General features: G+C 36.0%; 2 protein-coding genes across 2 annotated transcripts in view; both read left to right on the top strand.

The window, feature by feature from the left end:
* The window catches only part of LOC134667159 (uncharacterized), a 287,834-nt gene that overhangs the window by 101,932 nt on the left and 170,277 nt on the right, over positions 1–15,625 (top strand). The window lies entirely within an intron of this gene.
* The window catches only part of LOC134667146 (heme peroxidase 2), a 109,540-nt gene continuing 101,063 nt past the window's right edge, over positions 7,149–15,625 (top strand). The window contains exon 1 of the mRNA XM_063524443.1: positions 7,149–7,342. Coding sequence (XP_063380513.1) covers positions 7,326–7,342 — 17 coding nt within the window. The 5' untranslated portion in view covers positions 7,149–7,325. The remainder of the gene's footprint in view (positions 7,343–15,625) is intronic.

Raw genomic sequence — 15,625 nt, 5'->3', positions numbered from 1 at the left:
CAATACAATGCAATACAATACATATTTTTGGTACTTTGTCCGTGTCTAGATATATTTAATACCTTGACTGTACCTGACTGTATACCTGACTGTGTAGGTACATACAACACGAATCAGGGCTATAACCGTGGAAACCGAGGTTCGTAAATTGCGGGCATCTTTCTCTGTCACCCTAATAAGCCTATGGGAATGGGGTAAAAGAGAAAGATACCCGCAATTTGAGAACTTCGGTTTTCGCGGTAGACCCTCAGAACGCCCAGCCCTTCTACTGGACGACGTATGCAAAAATAGAACGTCGTTTACTTTTAACTCTTTCTACATGCCTTCGTAAGATCCTAGGAATGTCATGGCAGGACAGGGTGACAAACGAAAGGGTTCTAGAAATTGCACAGCTGCCTTGCCTAACAGCGTTTCTCAAGCAGAGACGTTTGCGTTGGCTAGGGCATGTGCACAGGATGGAACCCTCTTGACTACCTCGTCGTCTTCTTCTTGGTGCGGTTGCGAATGCAAAACGTAACGTTGGGAGGCCATTGCTTCGCTTTAAAGATTGCGCAAAGAGGGACATGATTGCCTTCCATATAGACCACCAAGACTGGGAGAAGCTCGCAGAGCAGCGGACGGAATGGCGCAAACGTGTTGTGGAGGGTCGCAAGTTTTGTGATGAGACCTGGTTCGCCGCACTCGCTGACAAGAGGCAAAGACGACGACAAGGTGTCTCAGTACCGGTTTCCGCAAACTTCTCTTGTCAGACCTGTGGTAGACCATGTCGATCTCGCATCGGTCTATTTAGCCACCAAAAACGGTGTTACACCATAAATCGTCTGATATAGACGAAAAGGCCTATGATGAAAGTGTACGCTACTTACGCCCTTACGCTACCCGCGGGTCAGACAGTTCGCAAAAGTGAAAGCCGTGCGGTCACCACTCACAATCGGGTAAATATTAACGTGTTACGTAATGTCGGATGTATTATCGATCATGTGATACCTGAAGTTACGCTTAAACGTGTTAAAGATAAATGTTTGGGGTCAATTTTACACGGATTGACCTAGTCCGAAACTAACTGCCGTATTCGAACTTCAAGATATTCACAAGAGACGACACGTACTAGATCCCTTCTAGATACGTTATAGTTTAGATATCAACTAGTTCTCTTTTGCAGCGCAATTCGGGCAACCAATGTCACTTTTACGTTAGATAGCGTAAGATATCTATTAGATGTGAATTGGATCTCTGTCATATCCTGAGGAAATCGTTCAAGAGTATCTCCAGAATCGCACCAATGTCAAATTTAACAGGTTAGATCTTAAACATATCGTTATCGTATCTTGGTGATGTCTAAAAAATATCTAATAGATGTCTATTTCAAAATTCGAATCGGGCCCTAAAGCAGCTTTTTTATACCACGTCCGCAAACAATTAAGCATATGGTCCGCCTGATGGTAAGTTGGTAAGCAGTCACCGTAGACTATGAACGCCTGCAACTTCAGAGGTGTTACATACGAATGTCGACCCTAAAAGCAAGTTTCTTCTCTCTTCAGCGTTAAAATAGACAAGGTAGAGATATCTGCATCTTATTTCTACGTATTGCTGCGTCCTTGTCGCCAGAACTGTCAGAAGTAAGGTGTGAAGCGTTTAACACATTCACTGCCTAGAGCCTGCTAGGTGGGTTAATTTTGTACTAGAAATAGCCCTATAGCCCGCCTTGCCCTGAAAGTGTTAAGCGGGGTAGATTGATTAACTGCCGGATTCGAACTTTAAGATACGTCAGTTAATAGATCTAAAAACGATAAGGATTGGATGTGTCAGTGTCACATTTGACACTGACATATCTCTCCATATCGTTTCTAAATCTATTAACTGACATATTTTAAAGTTCGAATCGGGCCGTGTATTGACGAGATTTGTACCGAACTGTCCTCATATAATAAGTATAAGCGCCAACGTTCGTAAAGAGAATACGATGGAATCTATTATGCACTACATCTGTACTAGTATAGGCGCTTATAAACATCTTGAATTCGTGACCCTGAAATACCCGGAAGATCTCAACCTCGCATTCCTGAGGCCATAAGGAGAAAAAATGTAGCGCATGTATAGTTGGAATTTGATTCAATAATTTGCAATAGGTACTTTCAAGTGTAAAAATATGGGTGCACATGTCGGCGGCCGATCGTAAGATCAGGCATGTCGTAATGTTCCTGTGTAATGTTTTGAGGATAGTAACGTTAATCCAATATATACTTAGGTAGGATAGGTTCGTTAGGTTACTTCAGATGCCCGAAGGGCAAGCTGTCCAGAAATAGGAGCCCCTCGTAGCGGGGCTCCGTCGACTCAGGGAACGGGTCAAAGATTTTCACGTTTCACGATATGCCTAGGAATTTCACGATAGAGCCCCGCGTAGCGTGGCTCCGTCGACTCAGGGAACGGGTCAAAGATTTTCACGTTTCACGATATGCCTAGGAATTTCACGATATGCCTGATCTTACGTTCGGCCGCCGACACACACATCATACTCAAAAATATGTCCCATAGCTCTTATATCAGCGAATTAAGAACTATGGGACATATTTTTGAGAAGTTATTTGCACCCATATTTTTACACTTGACTGTACCAAACTACTTATATATTTTTGGCAATTTATTAATCGGCAAAAAAACAAATATTTTTGCTCATTTATAAAAACGTTAAGAACATGTCTTAGAACGAAATTTCCAAAAGGTTTTCTTAAGCGCGTTTTATGATATGTCAAAGAGTTTTAAATGTGATGTATTTCTGTGTGTGTGTTGTGTGACGTCGTTCTTCAAACGAAAACGTCACTTCTGACACTGACACATTTAATCCATATCCTTTCTAAATCTATTAATTGACGTATCTTAAAGTTCGAATCGGGCAGTTAAGTCATTGTCAATAGAGGTGACAGCAAGGTGTCATCTATTGGACATTACATTAGCATGTCGAGCACCAGTTCGTTTAGGTACCTTATACATATTTAATGAGCAAATTTTTAAGATGCACCTATTAGTATTACCAGAGATATATATATATCGCAGTAAGATATATATATCTCTGGTAATACTAATAGGTGCATCAGGTCAATCTATACCTCAACCATACCTCCGCCGCACCGCCGCACTCCTAGGTACCTAAAATTATTTCACTAAAATTAAATCCAGTAATATAACTATATCACTAAACTAAAGACGTATTATAGTTATATTCCTAGTAAGATAGTAATGAATCGCTTTCGTACAACTATGTTACGACATATAATTATATCCCTAGGGTTATAACTGTATAACGGCTATATCTATCTTACTGCGACATATATAACTCCGTATAAGATAAATAAAGTCTAAGAAAAAAACGTGCCTCGGAAATCTAGAAAAAGTCATTCTCGAATAGATGGCGCACACACCTTTGGCCTATTCTCGGCTAGATGGCGTTGACCGTTTGATATTTAACAATTTTAACACATAGATATCAGTGAATGAACATGGATCAAAATGATAATATAAAAATAATAAAATCATTCATCCATATATACCTATACATTTTTTGATAATTTTATACGTTTTCAATTTGAGTTTTAGTCGTGTGTCGATAGATGGCAGTAAATGTACTGTGACTACAAAATTTACAATGACAGGAGCCCTCTATACTATCTATTCTTTTTGGTATTGGGGCATTTCACGCCAAGCGGGCAGCGAAAAAAGTGTCAGGTCATAGAATTTGCTGAAATTTTGAATAATTATACTACTCGATATTATAAAAATACGCATTCTTTTATTTTTTTTTTATTTGGCACCGTTTCCGGTTTGGAAGCATTTAAAAAATGGACGAAAATTGAGGAGAGCATTTTACAAAAGCTGATGCAGCTATTATTTAATAAACTGAAAAATAAGTTTAATATTGGTTTTTATACAATTTTAATTGCTTTATCTTGCAGTTATAACAATTATGATATTTTTTAATTTTTTCATACAAAAAACCGGAAATGAAAATTTCAAGTCAAATTTATATAAAGTTCGGTATTTTTGAAAATTTTTATTTTTGCCTCAAAATGTAGCTTATAGTCCATCAAAAATACATGGAAAGTTTGAGAGTGGGATCTGCATTAGTTTCGGAGATACATGAACTAAAGTGCAAACGTGCCGGTCTGAGCGTCGTACTGGCGATTCCTTAGTTACCCAGTCAAATAAAGGTTTTGACCCTGGAATGACAAATAATAAGCTGGAAACTCGTATAACCACACCTTCGTTTCGGCGGTCTTTAAATTACGATAAAAGTCATAGAAAACCTCGTGTTCGCGCCGGAGTTTATTCAAGGTCAAAGGTCACAAAAATTGCTTTATCACGAATATCAAGGTTTCTATACCTCCAACGATGTTTACATATAAATGAAGATTGTAGAGCATACAATTTGAGACAAATCATGTTCAGGGCATTTTTCCCGATCCTCAACCGTTTTGTAGGAATTGTCGGATAATTCGGATATAGACGGCGCAAAACGCGTAGCGGTCAGCCATACGCTCCGTAATGCAAGTTCACCGTGAATTTAGAACAAAAGTTGTCTCTCCTGTGGACAATAGTTAACAGCTTGTGTGATTTGATTTGATTTTGATGAAGCTTTTATCGCGGACTGTACTTTTATTCAGTTATCTGCTCAATTCTGCGACTATATTTTATGGCCATGATGATGGGCTGATGTCATTATATATTCTTATTTATACATTAAAAACGACCAGCTTCGCACGGGTTAATAAAATTATACATAAACCGTCCTCTTGAATCACTCTGTCTATTTAAAATACACAGGGACAAACAACGGGAAGCGACTTTATTTTAACTTATGTAGTAATGTCATTAAAATATTGCATTGTCATTGGTTTTTCATAAATATGCCAAATTTTAACTCAATGTAAAACCAACAAATTGCAAATGTTGAAGACAGATCGAAAAGATACATATTTCCATCGCCAGTTAAATAAAATATTGTGGAAATGTTTACTTGTATTATTTGTACTTCAACTTTACCTCTTTTCTGTGGACACTAGAGGCAACAAACCCTATTTTTTTTAATTAATCCTAATGAAGGGGTACTTCTTTTACATATTAGCCTATTTCATAAAATGAATGCATAAATGCACAAAAGCTGTTAACTATTGTCCACAGAAGAGACAACTTTTGTTCTAAAATCAGCGTATGATCCGTAAATAGCATCTTATGAAATAAATAACTTCAGAGAAGTTATTATTCACCGGAATTCACGGTAAATTTGCATTACGGAGCGCATGGCTGACCGCTACGCGTTTTATGCCGTCTATATCCGACAATTCCTACAAAACGGTTGAGGATCTGAAAAAATGCCCGAAATATGACTTGTCACAAATAGTATGCTCTACAATCTTCATTTATATAAAAACATAATTGGAGCTATAGAAACCTTGATATTCGTGATAAAGAAATTTTTGTGACCTTTGACCTTGAATAAACTCCGGTACGAACACGAGGTTTTCTATGACTTTTATCGTAATTTAAAGACCGCCGAAACGAAGGTGTAGTTATACGAGTTTCCAGCTTATTATTTGTCATTCCAGGGTCAAAACCTTTATTTGACTGGGTAACTAAGGAATCGCCAGTACGACGCTCAGACCGGCACGTTTGCACTTTAGTTCATGTATCTCCGAAACTAATGCAGATCCCACTCTCAAACTTTCCATGTATTTTTGATGGACTATAAGCTACATTTTGAGGCAAAAATAAAAATTTTCAAAAATACCGAACTTTATATAAATTTGACTTGAAATTTTCATTTCCGGTTTTTTGTATGAAAAAATTAAAAAATATCAAAATTGTTATAACTGCAAGATAAAGCAATTAAAATTGTATACAAACCAATATTAAACTTATTTTTCAGTTTATTAAATAATAGCTGCATCAGCTTTTGTAAAATGCTCTCCTCAATTTTCGTCCATTTTTTAAATGCTTCCAAACCGGAAACGGTGCCAAATAAAAAAAAAAAGAATGCGTATTTTTAGAATATCGAGTAGTATAATTATTCAAAATTTCAGCAAATTCTATGACCTGACACTTTTTTCGCTGCCCGCTTGGCGTGAAATGCCCCTATTTACAAATGCATTATATCTATGTTCCTAATCATCTATGCGTATAAATGCAGTTATAAAATCATTGATTTGCATTAAACAACGACGCGTGACCAACATCCGCGTGTTTAAACAACCCATCACTTAAATATGCCTATTACGTTCGAGTATGTAATGATTAAGTACCTACCTACTAAATATAAGAACAGACTTCGTACGAATTTAAATCCTAAATACAGCTTCCTCGCTCAACGAATAAACGTTGAGATTCAGCGAGGAAATGCTGCCAGTATCCTTGGCACTATATCCCAGGGGCTCTCTTTAGACATCGATTTTTAGTTTTTAGGGTTCCGTACCTCAAAAAGAAAAAACGGAACCCTTATAGGCTCACTCGTGCGTCTGTATGTCCGTCTGTCACAGCCTATTTTCTCGGAAACTACTGGACCTATTAAGTTGAAATTTGGTACACATATGTAAATTAGTGTCCCAAAGATGGACATGTTTTTTTATAATTTTAAAATACATATTGGTCCGAAATTATTTAAGAAAATAGCCAAAAAATGACCATTCCCCATGACCAGTCTAAAATTTTGAAAAAAATACACAATATAGTTCTTTATAGATGACAGGAAAATCTATTAAAAATGTGCAGTCAAGCGTGAGTCGGAATTATGTACGGAACCCTAAAAACGCGAGTCAGACTCGCACTTGGCCGGTTTTTTAAGTATTAGTAAAGTTTTAGTTTATTAGTTTAGGTAGTTTTAATTTTAGGTTACTTTTTATTGTAAGTTTATACAATCCTAATAAAATTGTGATTTATTAAAAGTAAATAATCTAAAAGTTTAGTTTCAGAACGAACTGTAATTCCGCAAAACAAAATCTTAAAAGTAGAACTGTCGAGCGAACGGTCAGCGTGTCAGTAGCGCGCGATTCGGCGGGACGCGAAAATTCAATTCTGTCACCGAATACGCAATCGAGGATCGTCATCGGACGTAACCGCCAAGTCTTGGCAACTTTCTCTCTCGACGGAGTCGGGCCGAGCGACGATCCGAGCTTCATTCTACCAATAACAGCGAGCCCGCGTGTGCGGACGCTGCGCTCGCGAACCGGTCAACACGTGAAAAAAAAACCGCCGTTCCATTTTCAAAAGTGTTCGAAAACTTTTCGTGTTTCGTTGTGCGTATGTTTGAGTGATTTGTTTATTGTCAAGCCGGCAACATGGGAACTTTTAAAACGTAAGTTCCATTTATGAAATTTAAAGTGCATGGTATTTAATTTGAATGTCCAAACAAAAGAATTGTCTCCTGTCCTTGTTGCTAAGTTTCGAGTGCAGAATTCCTCTCGTCTAGAAAATGTAGGACAATGCCAGTCACGGTCGTAAGCTCACGTAGTCGGTCACAATTTGGAACTAAGTTTCGCAAAATTAACCTACATAAAAATAATACTTTGATTTTATCGGAAACGCAAAGAAAAAGATTAGGTATTTTTTCAAGTAGGCTTACGATGTGCTTATGAACGTTAAATAAAGCTGCAACACGTCTGCCGGAGAAGATTTAACTCCCTCTTAAATTAGAGGAGGGTATCACAATATGGGACCGGCAAGAAACTCGATAATTATATAATAATTAGTTAGGTGATAATTATATAATTAACCGTCATATATATATTATACACGCTACGAATTCGTAGCGCATATGACGCTATAGAAACATGTTTCATAAGTTAGTTTCCTGTTAATCAAAACTTCTAGCTTCCGTACGCCAAAAATGGAGACTCATATATATTTAATTATTTATGTTTTTAAAGTTGCGGATAAAAAAAATATTTGTTATTTTGGAATTTTAATTTGAATATCTTAACTACCTACGTATTTTTTTAATCCATACTATGAATTATGTTATATCTAGATATATTTGGTCCTTAATATACTAGAAGAGATTATTTTACACCTACGAGACCGATTTATTATGCTTATATTGCTTATTGTTACCATTTTCTCACACTTTCTAAGTCCCAAAAAACTTAGTCCCCACGAGGCCGAGCAGAGGTCGCCGGCACTTGGTGCTCCTAATGTCACTTTACAAAAAGTTTTCAAAATATTATACAAAAGTTGTCAAAATAATCAATAGATATAAAAGATACCTCAAAGGGATAAGTTTACCTTTTTAATAAAATAAAATAAATAAACACTAGAGTTAGACCAAGAAAAGTCTGCAGCGATTTTAATAGTCCACGCAGTGCAAGTGCTATTTTAAACGTCAAATTTCTATGAAATTATGACTTTTGAATAACACTTGCACTACGTGGGCTATCAAAATCGCTGCAGACTTTTCATGGTTTAACTCTATAACATTGTAGGTACATATTTTGCTTAGTATCAACACGTAAGCTCAGTACCAAAATTTTTAAAAGGATAAAAAAACTCATTAGGAATATAGTTTTTTTTTCACACTAAATTTTTTAACTAAGCATTAAAAATGACAAAATTTTATTCTTGTTATTTCTAATCGTGCAATACCTATTTAGCCAATAAATGACATAATAAATCTATTTAAACTATTTACCAACTACTGAAAAGTTTTGAATATAATCTTAATAATGTAACTCCCATTTTTAGGTAAATCTCCTCGGACTTGGTCAATTTCAAGCTAGACTTTTTATTTGTAAAAGGAAATTAGCTAATTACTTAGTCTCGCTTACACCACCGATATAAAGTTAATGTCACGCTTTTTGTAGTAGGTAACAAAAAGTTAATTGAATGGGGAACCATTAGGTATTAAACAGTGGATATCGATTTTGATGTTATAAATTACTGTTTTTTTAGATTCTGTTACATCACTTAGTTATATTTTTTATTGTGTTTGAAAATATTCTTAATGTTGAGTACATTTTAAATTGGGATTATTTATATTCTAAATCAAAATGACACGATGTAAATGTAAACCATTTAAAAATGTTTATTATTAGAACGAGAAAATAAAACAGCAAAAGTTAACGAGAAAAATCTAGATATTATAATTTGCATCTTACAACGATTACAAGTTTTTTAACATTATTTTTAAATGCTAGTTATGTCCTTCAATAAACCTTGGACACCTGCAGCGGGACCATGGTCGCGGTTTTATCACATATCATGTCATGCGTCACTTTCGCACTTACTTATTTATTTGTTAGAACGTGACAGGCGTGGTGACAAATGATAAAGAGCCGACCATATTAGCCCTACAGCAGCGGTATCAATTGAATGGGGAACCATTAGGTATTAAACAGTGGATATCGATTTTGATGTTATAAATTACTGTTTTTTTAGATACTGTTACATCACTTAGTTATATTTTTATTGAGTTTGAAAATATTCTTAATGTTGAGTACATTTTAAATTGGGGTTATTTATATTCTAAATCAAAATGACACGATGTAAATGTAAACCATTTAAAAATGTTTATTATTAGAACGAGAAAATAAAACAGCAAAAGTTAACGAGAAAAATCTAGATATTATAATTTGCATCTTACAACGATTACAAGTTTTTTAACATTATTTTTAAATGCTAGTTATGTCCTTCAATAAACCTTGGACACCTGCAGCGGGACCATGGTCGCGGTTTTATCACATGTCATGTCATGCGTCACTTTCGCACTTACTTATTTATTTGTTAGAACGTGACAGGCGTGGTGACAAATGATAAAGAGCCGACCATATTAGCCCTACAGCAGCGGTATCAATATCATGGTCGCGGTTTTATCACGTGTCATGTCATGGGTCACTTTCGCACTTACATACTTGTTAGAATATTACAGGCATGGTGACAAATGATAAAAAGCCGGCCATCTTAGTCCTAACTTGGTGCTAAAATACAGGGTGTTTGGTACATCGTTTGCCAAATTAAACGGCAGATAGGTGGAGTCATTTGCTATCTTCTTATGCCTAGAAAAACAAAATTGGCCATGTATTTTTTTTCTACTATGCAAGTAAAAAATTGAAATTTACGAAAAACTGGCATAGAAGTGAAAAAAAAGTGCGCTAAATTAAAAATTTCTGGGCCTGAGAAGATAGCAAATGAGTCAACCTATCTGCCGTTTTAATTTGGCAAACGATGTACCAAACACCCTGTATAATAGTTGTATGCTGATAACATTTGTTTACCAATTGTTTAGCTTTAAAGATGTTTGCCGTCTTCTTACTTAACTGTTGACCGCTAATAAAAAAATCGCATTGACAATTACATAAGTAAATATTGTTGAAGCTTTGTGTGGGTGTGTCAAGGATCTGGCTTTGCGTAATAGTCACTGACCCACTTAGATGGAATTATAGATGAAATAATAGATATTTAAACAGAATATAGATAGTATCGGTATTAATTTTAACAGAATAGATACGTAAACGATATCTATCAAGTAATTTATTTATGAATAAATAAAATAAAAAAGCCTATAATTTCTCAAACACGGTTACAATAAATAATACATCCGTAAAAATTAACAATAAAAAAGAATGTATGAGAACCCCTTTTAAATTAATATAACTAATTTATTTAATTAAAGAAAGTATTTCTATACGATATTCTCAAAAGAGTGGGCACAATTCTCGTTTTTTGTACCAAAACAAATATTCTAAAAATATATTCCATCTTAATAAACATGTATCATTATTGTAATATTAAATTGAGTCAACAAAAAAATTAAAAATCCATATAAAACCTTATCGATTTTTAGGTTTAGGTAATTATCTATTTACCGGGTGCGGTCTGTAACATAAGCAAATAATTAAAACATAGATTGTACTCCTCAAACGGTGACACTTTTGTTGTACAACTTTTAAAAATTATGAATTATTTAGACTCCCTAATTTTCATACAAAATAAATATAATCTTCAATGGACGCCATCACCACGCCATATCATTGTGATTGACGTTGCTTGTCGCGCCTTAAACAAAACAAAATTCGCAATACATTGCGTCTTAGAATAAACTTTAAAGTGTATTAAATATCAAACCACAAGTTATTTTTAAAAGTCGCTGAACCGTTGGTCAGTATGAGGAGTACAGCCTACAGTTTAATTTTTTGCTCATATTACAGGCCACACCCGGTATTTGTTTTTACTATAAACTAAGAGTCAAATAACTTCCCACAAAGCTTAAAATCAACTGCAAACATAAATTATTCTAAACTAGCTAACTTTACATGTACCTACGTTTACCTCATTCATTAATGCACACAATTCACAGTTATCTCAACGCATGGCTAGTTCAATCTTACATCTGACGAAGGGATCTTCCTTACAAATAGCTGAATAATACCGCTATTTGTCGACGAAAATTAAATAAACAGATACTGTAAATTGTCTTCCTTGTTGCATTATTTAATAAGACAACGTTCTTGATGTTGGATTTGCTTACAATGTTATGGGCCTGATTAGGATTTTGAAATAGATATCTTTTAGACATCACCAAGATACGATAACGATAAAGGTCTAACCTGTCAAATTTGACATTTGCGCGATTCTGGAGATACTCTTGAACGATTTCCACAGGATATGACTTAGAGATCCAATTCACATCTAATAGATATCTAACGCTACGTCTTACGTAGGCGAACAACGCGCGAACGCGGCGCGGCGCGGCGCGGCGAAATCAATCCTTTGATGCCCATAGAAGTGTCCTACGTAAGCGATCTCGTTGCGAACGCGGTGCGGCGCGATTTGCACGCGAATGTCAGGCGGCGCGGCGCGGCGCGGCGCGGCGGCGGCCGCTTTCGCCGCGCCGCGCCGCGCCGCGTTCGCGCGTTGTTCGCCTACGTAAGACGTAGCGTTACTCTATCTAACGTAAAAGTGACATTGGTTGCCCGAATTGCGCTGCAAAAGAGAACTAGTTGATGTCTAAACTATAACGTATCTAGAATGGATCTAATATGTGTCATCTCTTGTGAATATCTTGAAGTTCGAATACGGCAGTATGATTAGAATAAATAGCATTAGATCTTTATTTGTAGGGGAATTTGCTTCCGTCGTCTGTATTTCCTGACCAATACGATCCAAGCCTTTACAAAGCAAGAATCATAACCTTCCTGGCGCTTATTTAGTCACAGTTAATAGGACCCTGAGGTTCGCTTAGCAACTAATCCCAAAAATTGACGTAGGAACTAGTACGAACCGGGGTTACGAGTAGAACCCACAAACTCTGGATTGAAAGTCACACGCTCTAACAATTCGGCTATCTAGCAGCGCTCTTTAGCAAGACTGAATAAGATAAGTGGAAGTAGGTACTTATTAGAACATATAAACTTCATGTTAGGCCCTATTGTCGATAATTCATCATCATCATCATCATTCAATTTAAGACGAGTGCTCTTGTCGGTGTGATGAAGTTGTCTCCACCTTTGTCGAACCGAAGCCAGCCCTTTAGTGTCCTAGTACGACACGGCTCCGACATGCTCATTGCTCATGCATGCACGTTCATGCATGTTATGATGTCGATAATTATCATTTATTTTAACTTAAAGATGACTAGTTGAATACCTACTCAGTTTGTAGTTTTAGTAAGTTGTGTGATTATAAGGCAATTTCCTCATGATGTTATCCTTCTCCGAAAACATAGTGTTCATCATCAGTACCAAGAAACTTATTAGCGCATTCTGATAATTTACATAAATTAGGTACGAATTCCCATAAATATCTGCAAAATATTATTGATGAAAATGATGAACAAGCCAGTATCCTGTGAAGCGGGGAAGACCCACACAACGCATGCATTACATATAGGTACATACATACATACTTTTCTTTTTTTGCTATTGTCGTTAATTTTTTCTCGGTTTTACCTCTTTCTTGGCTTGGGGAATTTTTCTAATCTCTCCTCGTAAGAATGAGGGTCACTTGCACAAATTGGGTTAGCCAGTAAGTTGGAATTAACCGTTAACACAGGGTTAAATAGTACTGGTAACTCCGGGTTTAACCGATTAACCCTGAGTTACTGGCTAACCCTAGTTGACGCAACATAGAGTCATCAACTTAATAGAGAGAACAAAGTGAGAGAGTCTTTGTAAAAAAATATATTTTTTTACCCCCTTATTCATAAACTTTTACTAAAGTTAACAAGCCGATAATAATCGTTTGTCCCTTTCCGACGTATCGGTATGATGGAAAGGGACAAACGATTATTATCGGCTTGTTAACTTTAGTAAACGTTTATGAATAAGGGGGTTAGAATTTTTGAATATTATGATGGCAATTTGTCTTGGCCTGATTTAGTTAAATTATGTTTTATCCCTTTCTTACAAATACATAAGTCAAAATGACAGATAAAGACAAACGATTATTAGCTAATCGAGGTTTGTAGAGCGTATATGAATAAGGGGGTATGAACGTGGTGGCTAAAATATAACTGCATTCCCGGTTGCCAGGGAGGTTTAGGGACTAAGTATACTGACTCAGCAACTTTTACCAGGCGTGGCTCACTCCGCGATTTCGTCGCTTTGCTATAGGTAGCAGTGGCGGCTCGTCCATAAAAGCCGATTCTCACCGGCTTGCCTGTTTTTGGACGTTTGAGCAGACTTGTAAAGGAAATATGTAAGCCAAATTAGCCCCGGCTTGCCTATGGATATGTTTGACGCGCCGCCACTGATAGGTAGCTAAAAGTACATCCGTTCAACCCCAATTTTGGGGTTTGCCATAAGCCGCGCGTGGCGCTGTCGCCACCTAGCGGCCATATCTGTTCTGATCGTGACAGACGCGTTTTGTTAGAAGTGAGTCTTCTGTACCTAGTAATATTATTTATTCTGTGCTTTTACTAATGGGACCATGGAAATCACGATATTATAACATAAATATTTTTTAGCCACCGTGTATATGGAACCACCGCAAACTCTAAATACCTATGGGTACTATCCGTCCCTCTAGCATGAAGTAGGTAAAGCGATAGATATATTCATCAATCATCATCTTTGAATATATATTTTCGCGATAGCTGTCCTATAAAACAGCTGTTTAACGTTATCAGTTAACATGGACCTAAGGATATCAACATTACGTAATGGGTCCCATCGAAATGCGGGTCGCGTGTGACTTACATCACAAGGATGCGCAAGAGATTGCAAAAGCAAGTTCGGATTAGTTCTACGTGCGCTATTCTAACCGATTTTGGATGGTTTCAGTGCTAGGTATTTCGTAACATTGAACTACTCCGAGTTCTTCTTCTCCGTCGAATTACTCTTGACAGAGCAGTCGCGGTCACGTTGAACGACGAACGATTCTACGCCAGTTCTCCCTGGCAGATGCTTCTCTGGCACACTCCGAGTAGGTACCTATGGAGTATTGATATAGGTATATACAGGGATAAGTTCGCCTTTGTTGTATTTAATTCACTCAAGTAACTGTATTACTCGTGTTTTTATTTCTATGTACAATAAAGTATATACATACATACATACATATAATAATGAAATAAAATGAAAATTTAATAAATCAATTAAAATTAGCATATTTACATATTTTTATAAACGAAAACTGTTCATTTTTGAAATCTAAACTCTTGACTTTAAACTACATATTTACTTTATTTTAACGGAATTTCAATCTTTATATTGAAAATATGTTTAAATTAATTGCGTTCAGTATAGTTCATTACAATTAATCGTTGTCTAATAAAACATGATCTTCTCTTCCCAGAGTGACACAAGCCTACGTCACAATAACATGGCCGCTATATATAGCGCTATCGCATATTGTCATATAGCGCTGTCGCATGATGACGTAGGCTTGTGTCAGTCAGGTGACCTAGAAAAAACGGGAAGAGAGTACCAGGCGGAGTATATTATTATACCATGGAATTAATCTAATTATTTAACTAACATAGCATAACATTGCATTTAATGTATCATTAATTTCATTATTATTTTGTTCTTCTAATTTTAAATAATTTTTGAATAAAACGATGTACAATTAATACAACTAAATTCTATTCTATTCATTTCTATTAAATGCAAACTAATTACCATAACATAAATGTTGTTGGTTAAATCTGTTTGTTTTGACGCGTTTTATAGATCCATGCTGAATAAAAGCTTCCACAAGTCCATAACCATCAAGAAATAATGACAATCATTCGAGAATAATCTGGTAATATTCAGTAATTAACAATGGACAGTTAATGCATATATGTTAATTCTTGGCACTCATCTCGGTCACGGTTTGCATAATTACATAAAATTGTATATAGCTGGGTTTCTTATAATTTGATTGTAATAACATACTATGCGAGAAAAAGGGAAAATTTAGTGTCGTTAATTCAAATTTAAATTGTCTAAAATTAAGTGATCTTCAAGCGAAATCAGAAATGTTATCTATATTAGCATGTTTTCTTGAAAATGTTTAATTTTTAACTAAAATATTATTTTACTTGACTTCTGCCACAGAATAAATAATAGTACTAGGTACAGAAGACTTACTCTCTAACAAAACGCGTCTGTTACGATCAGGATAGATATGGCTGCTAGGTGGCGACAGCGCCACGCGCGGCTTA

The sequence above is a fragment of the Cydia fagiglandana genome, chromosome 9, assembly GCF_963556715.1.
Source record: "Cydia fagiglandana chromosome 9, ilCydFagi1.1, whole genome shotgun sequence".
NCBI lineage: Eukaryota > Metazoa > Arthropoda > Insecta > Lepidoptera > Tortricidae > Cydia > Cydia fagiglandana.
Note: the sequence above shows the minus strand (reverse complement) of the source record. Positions and strands in the feature narration are given on the sequence as shown.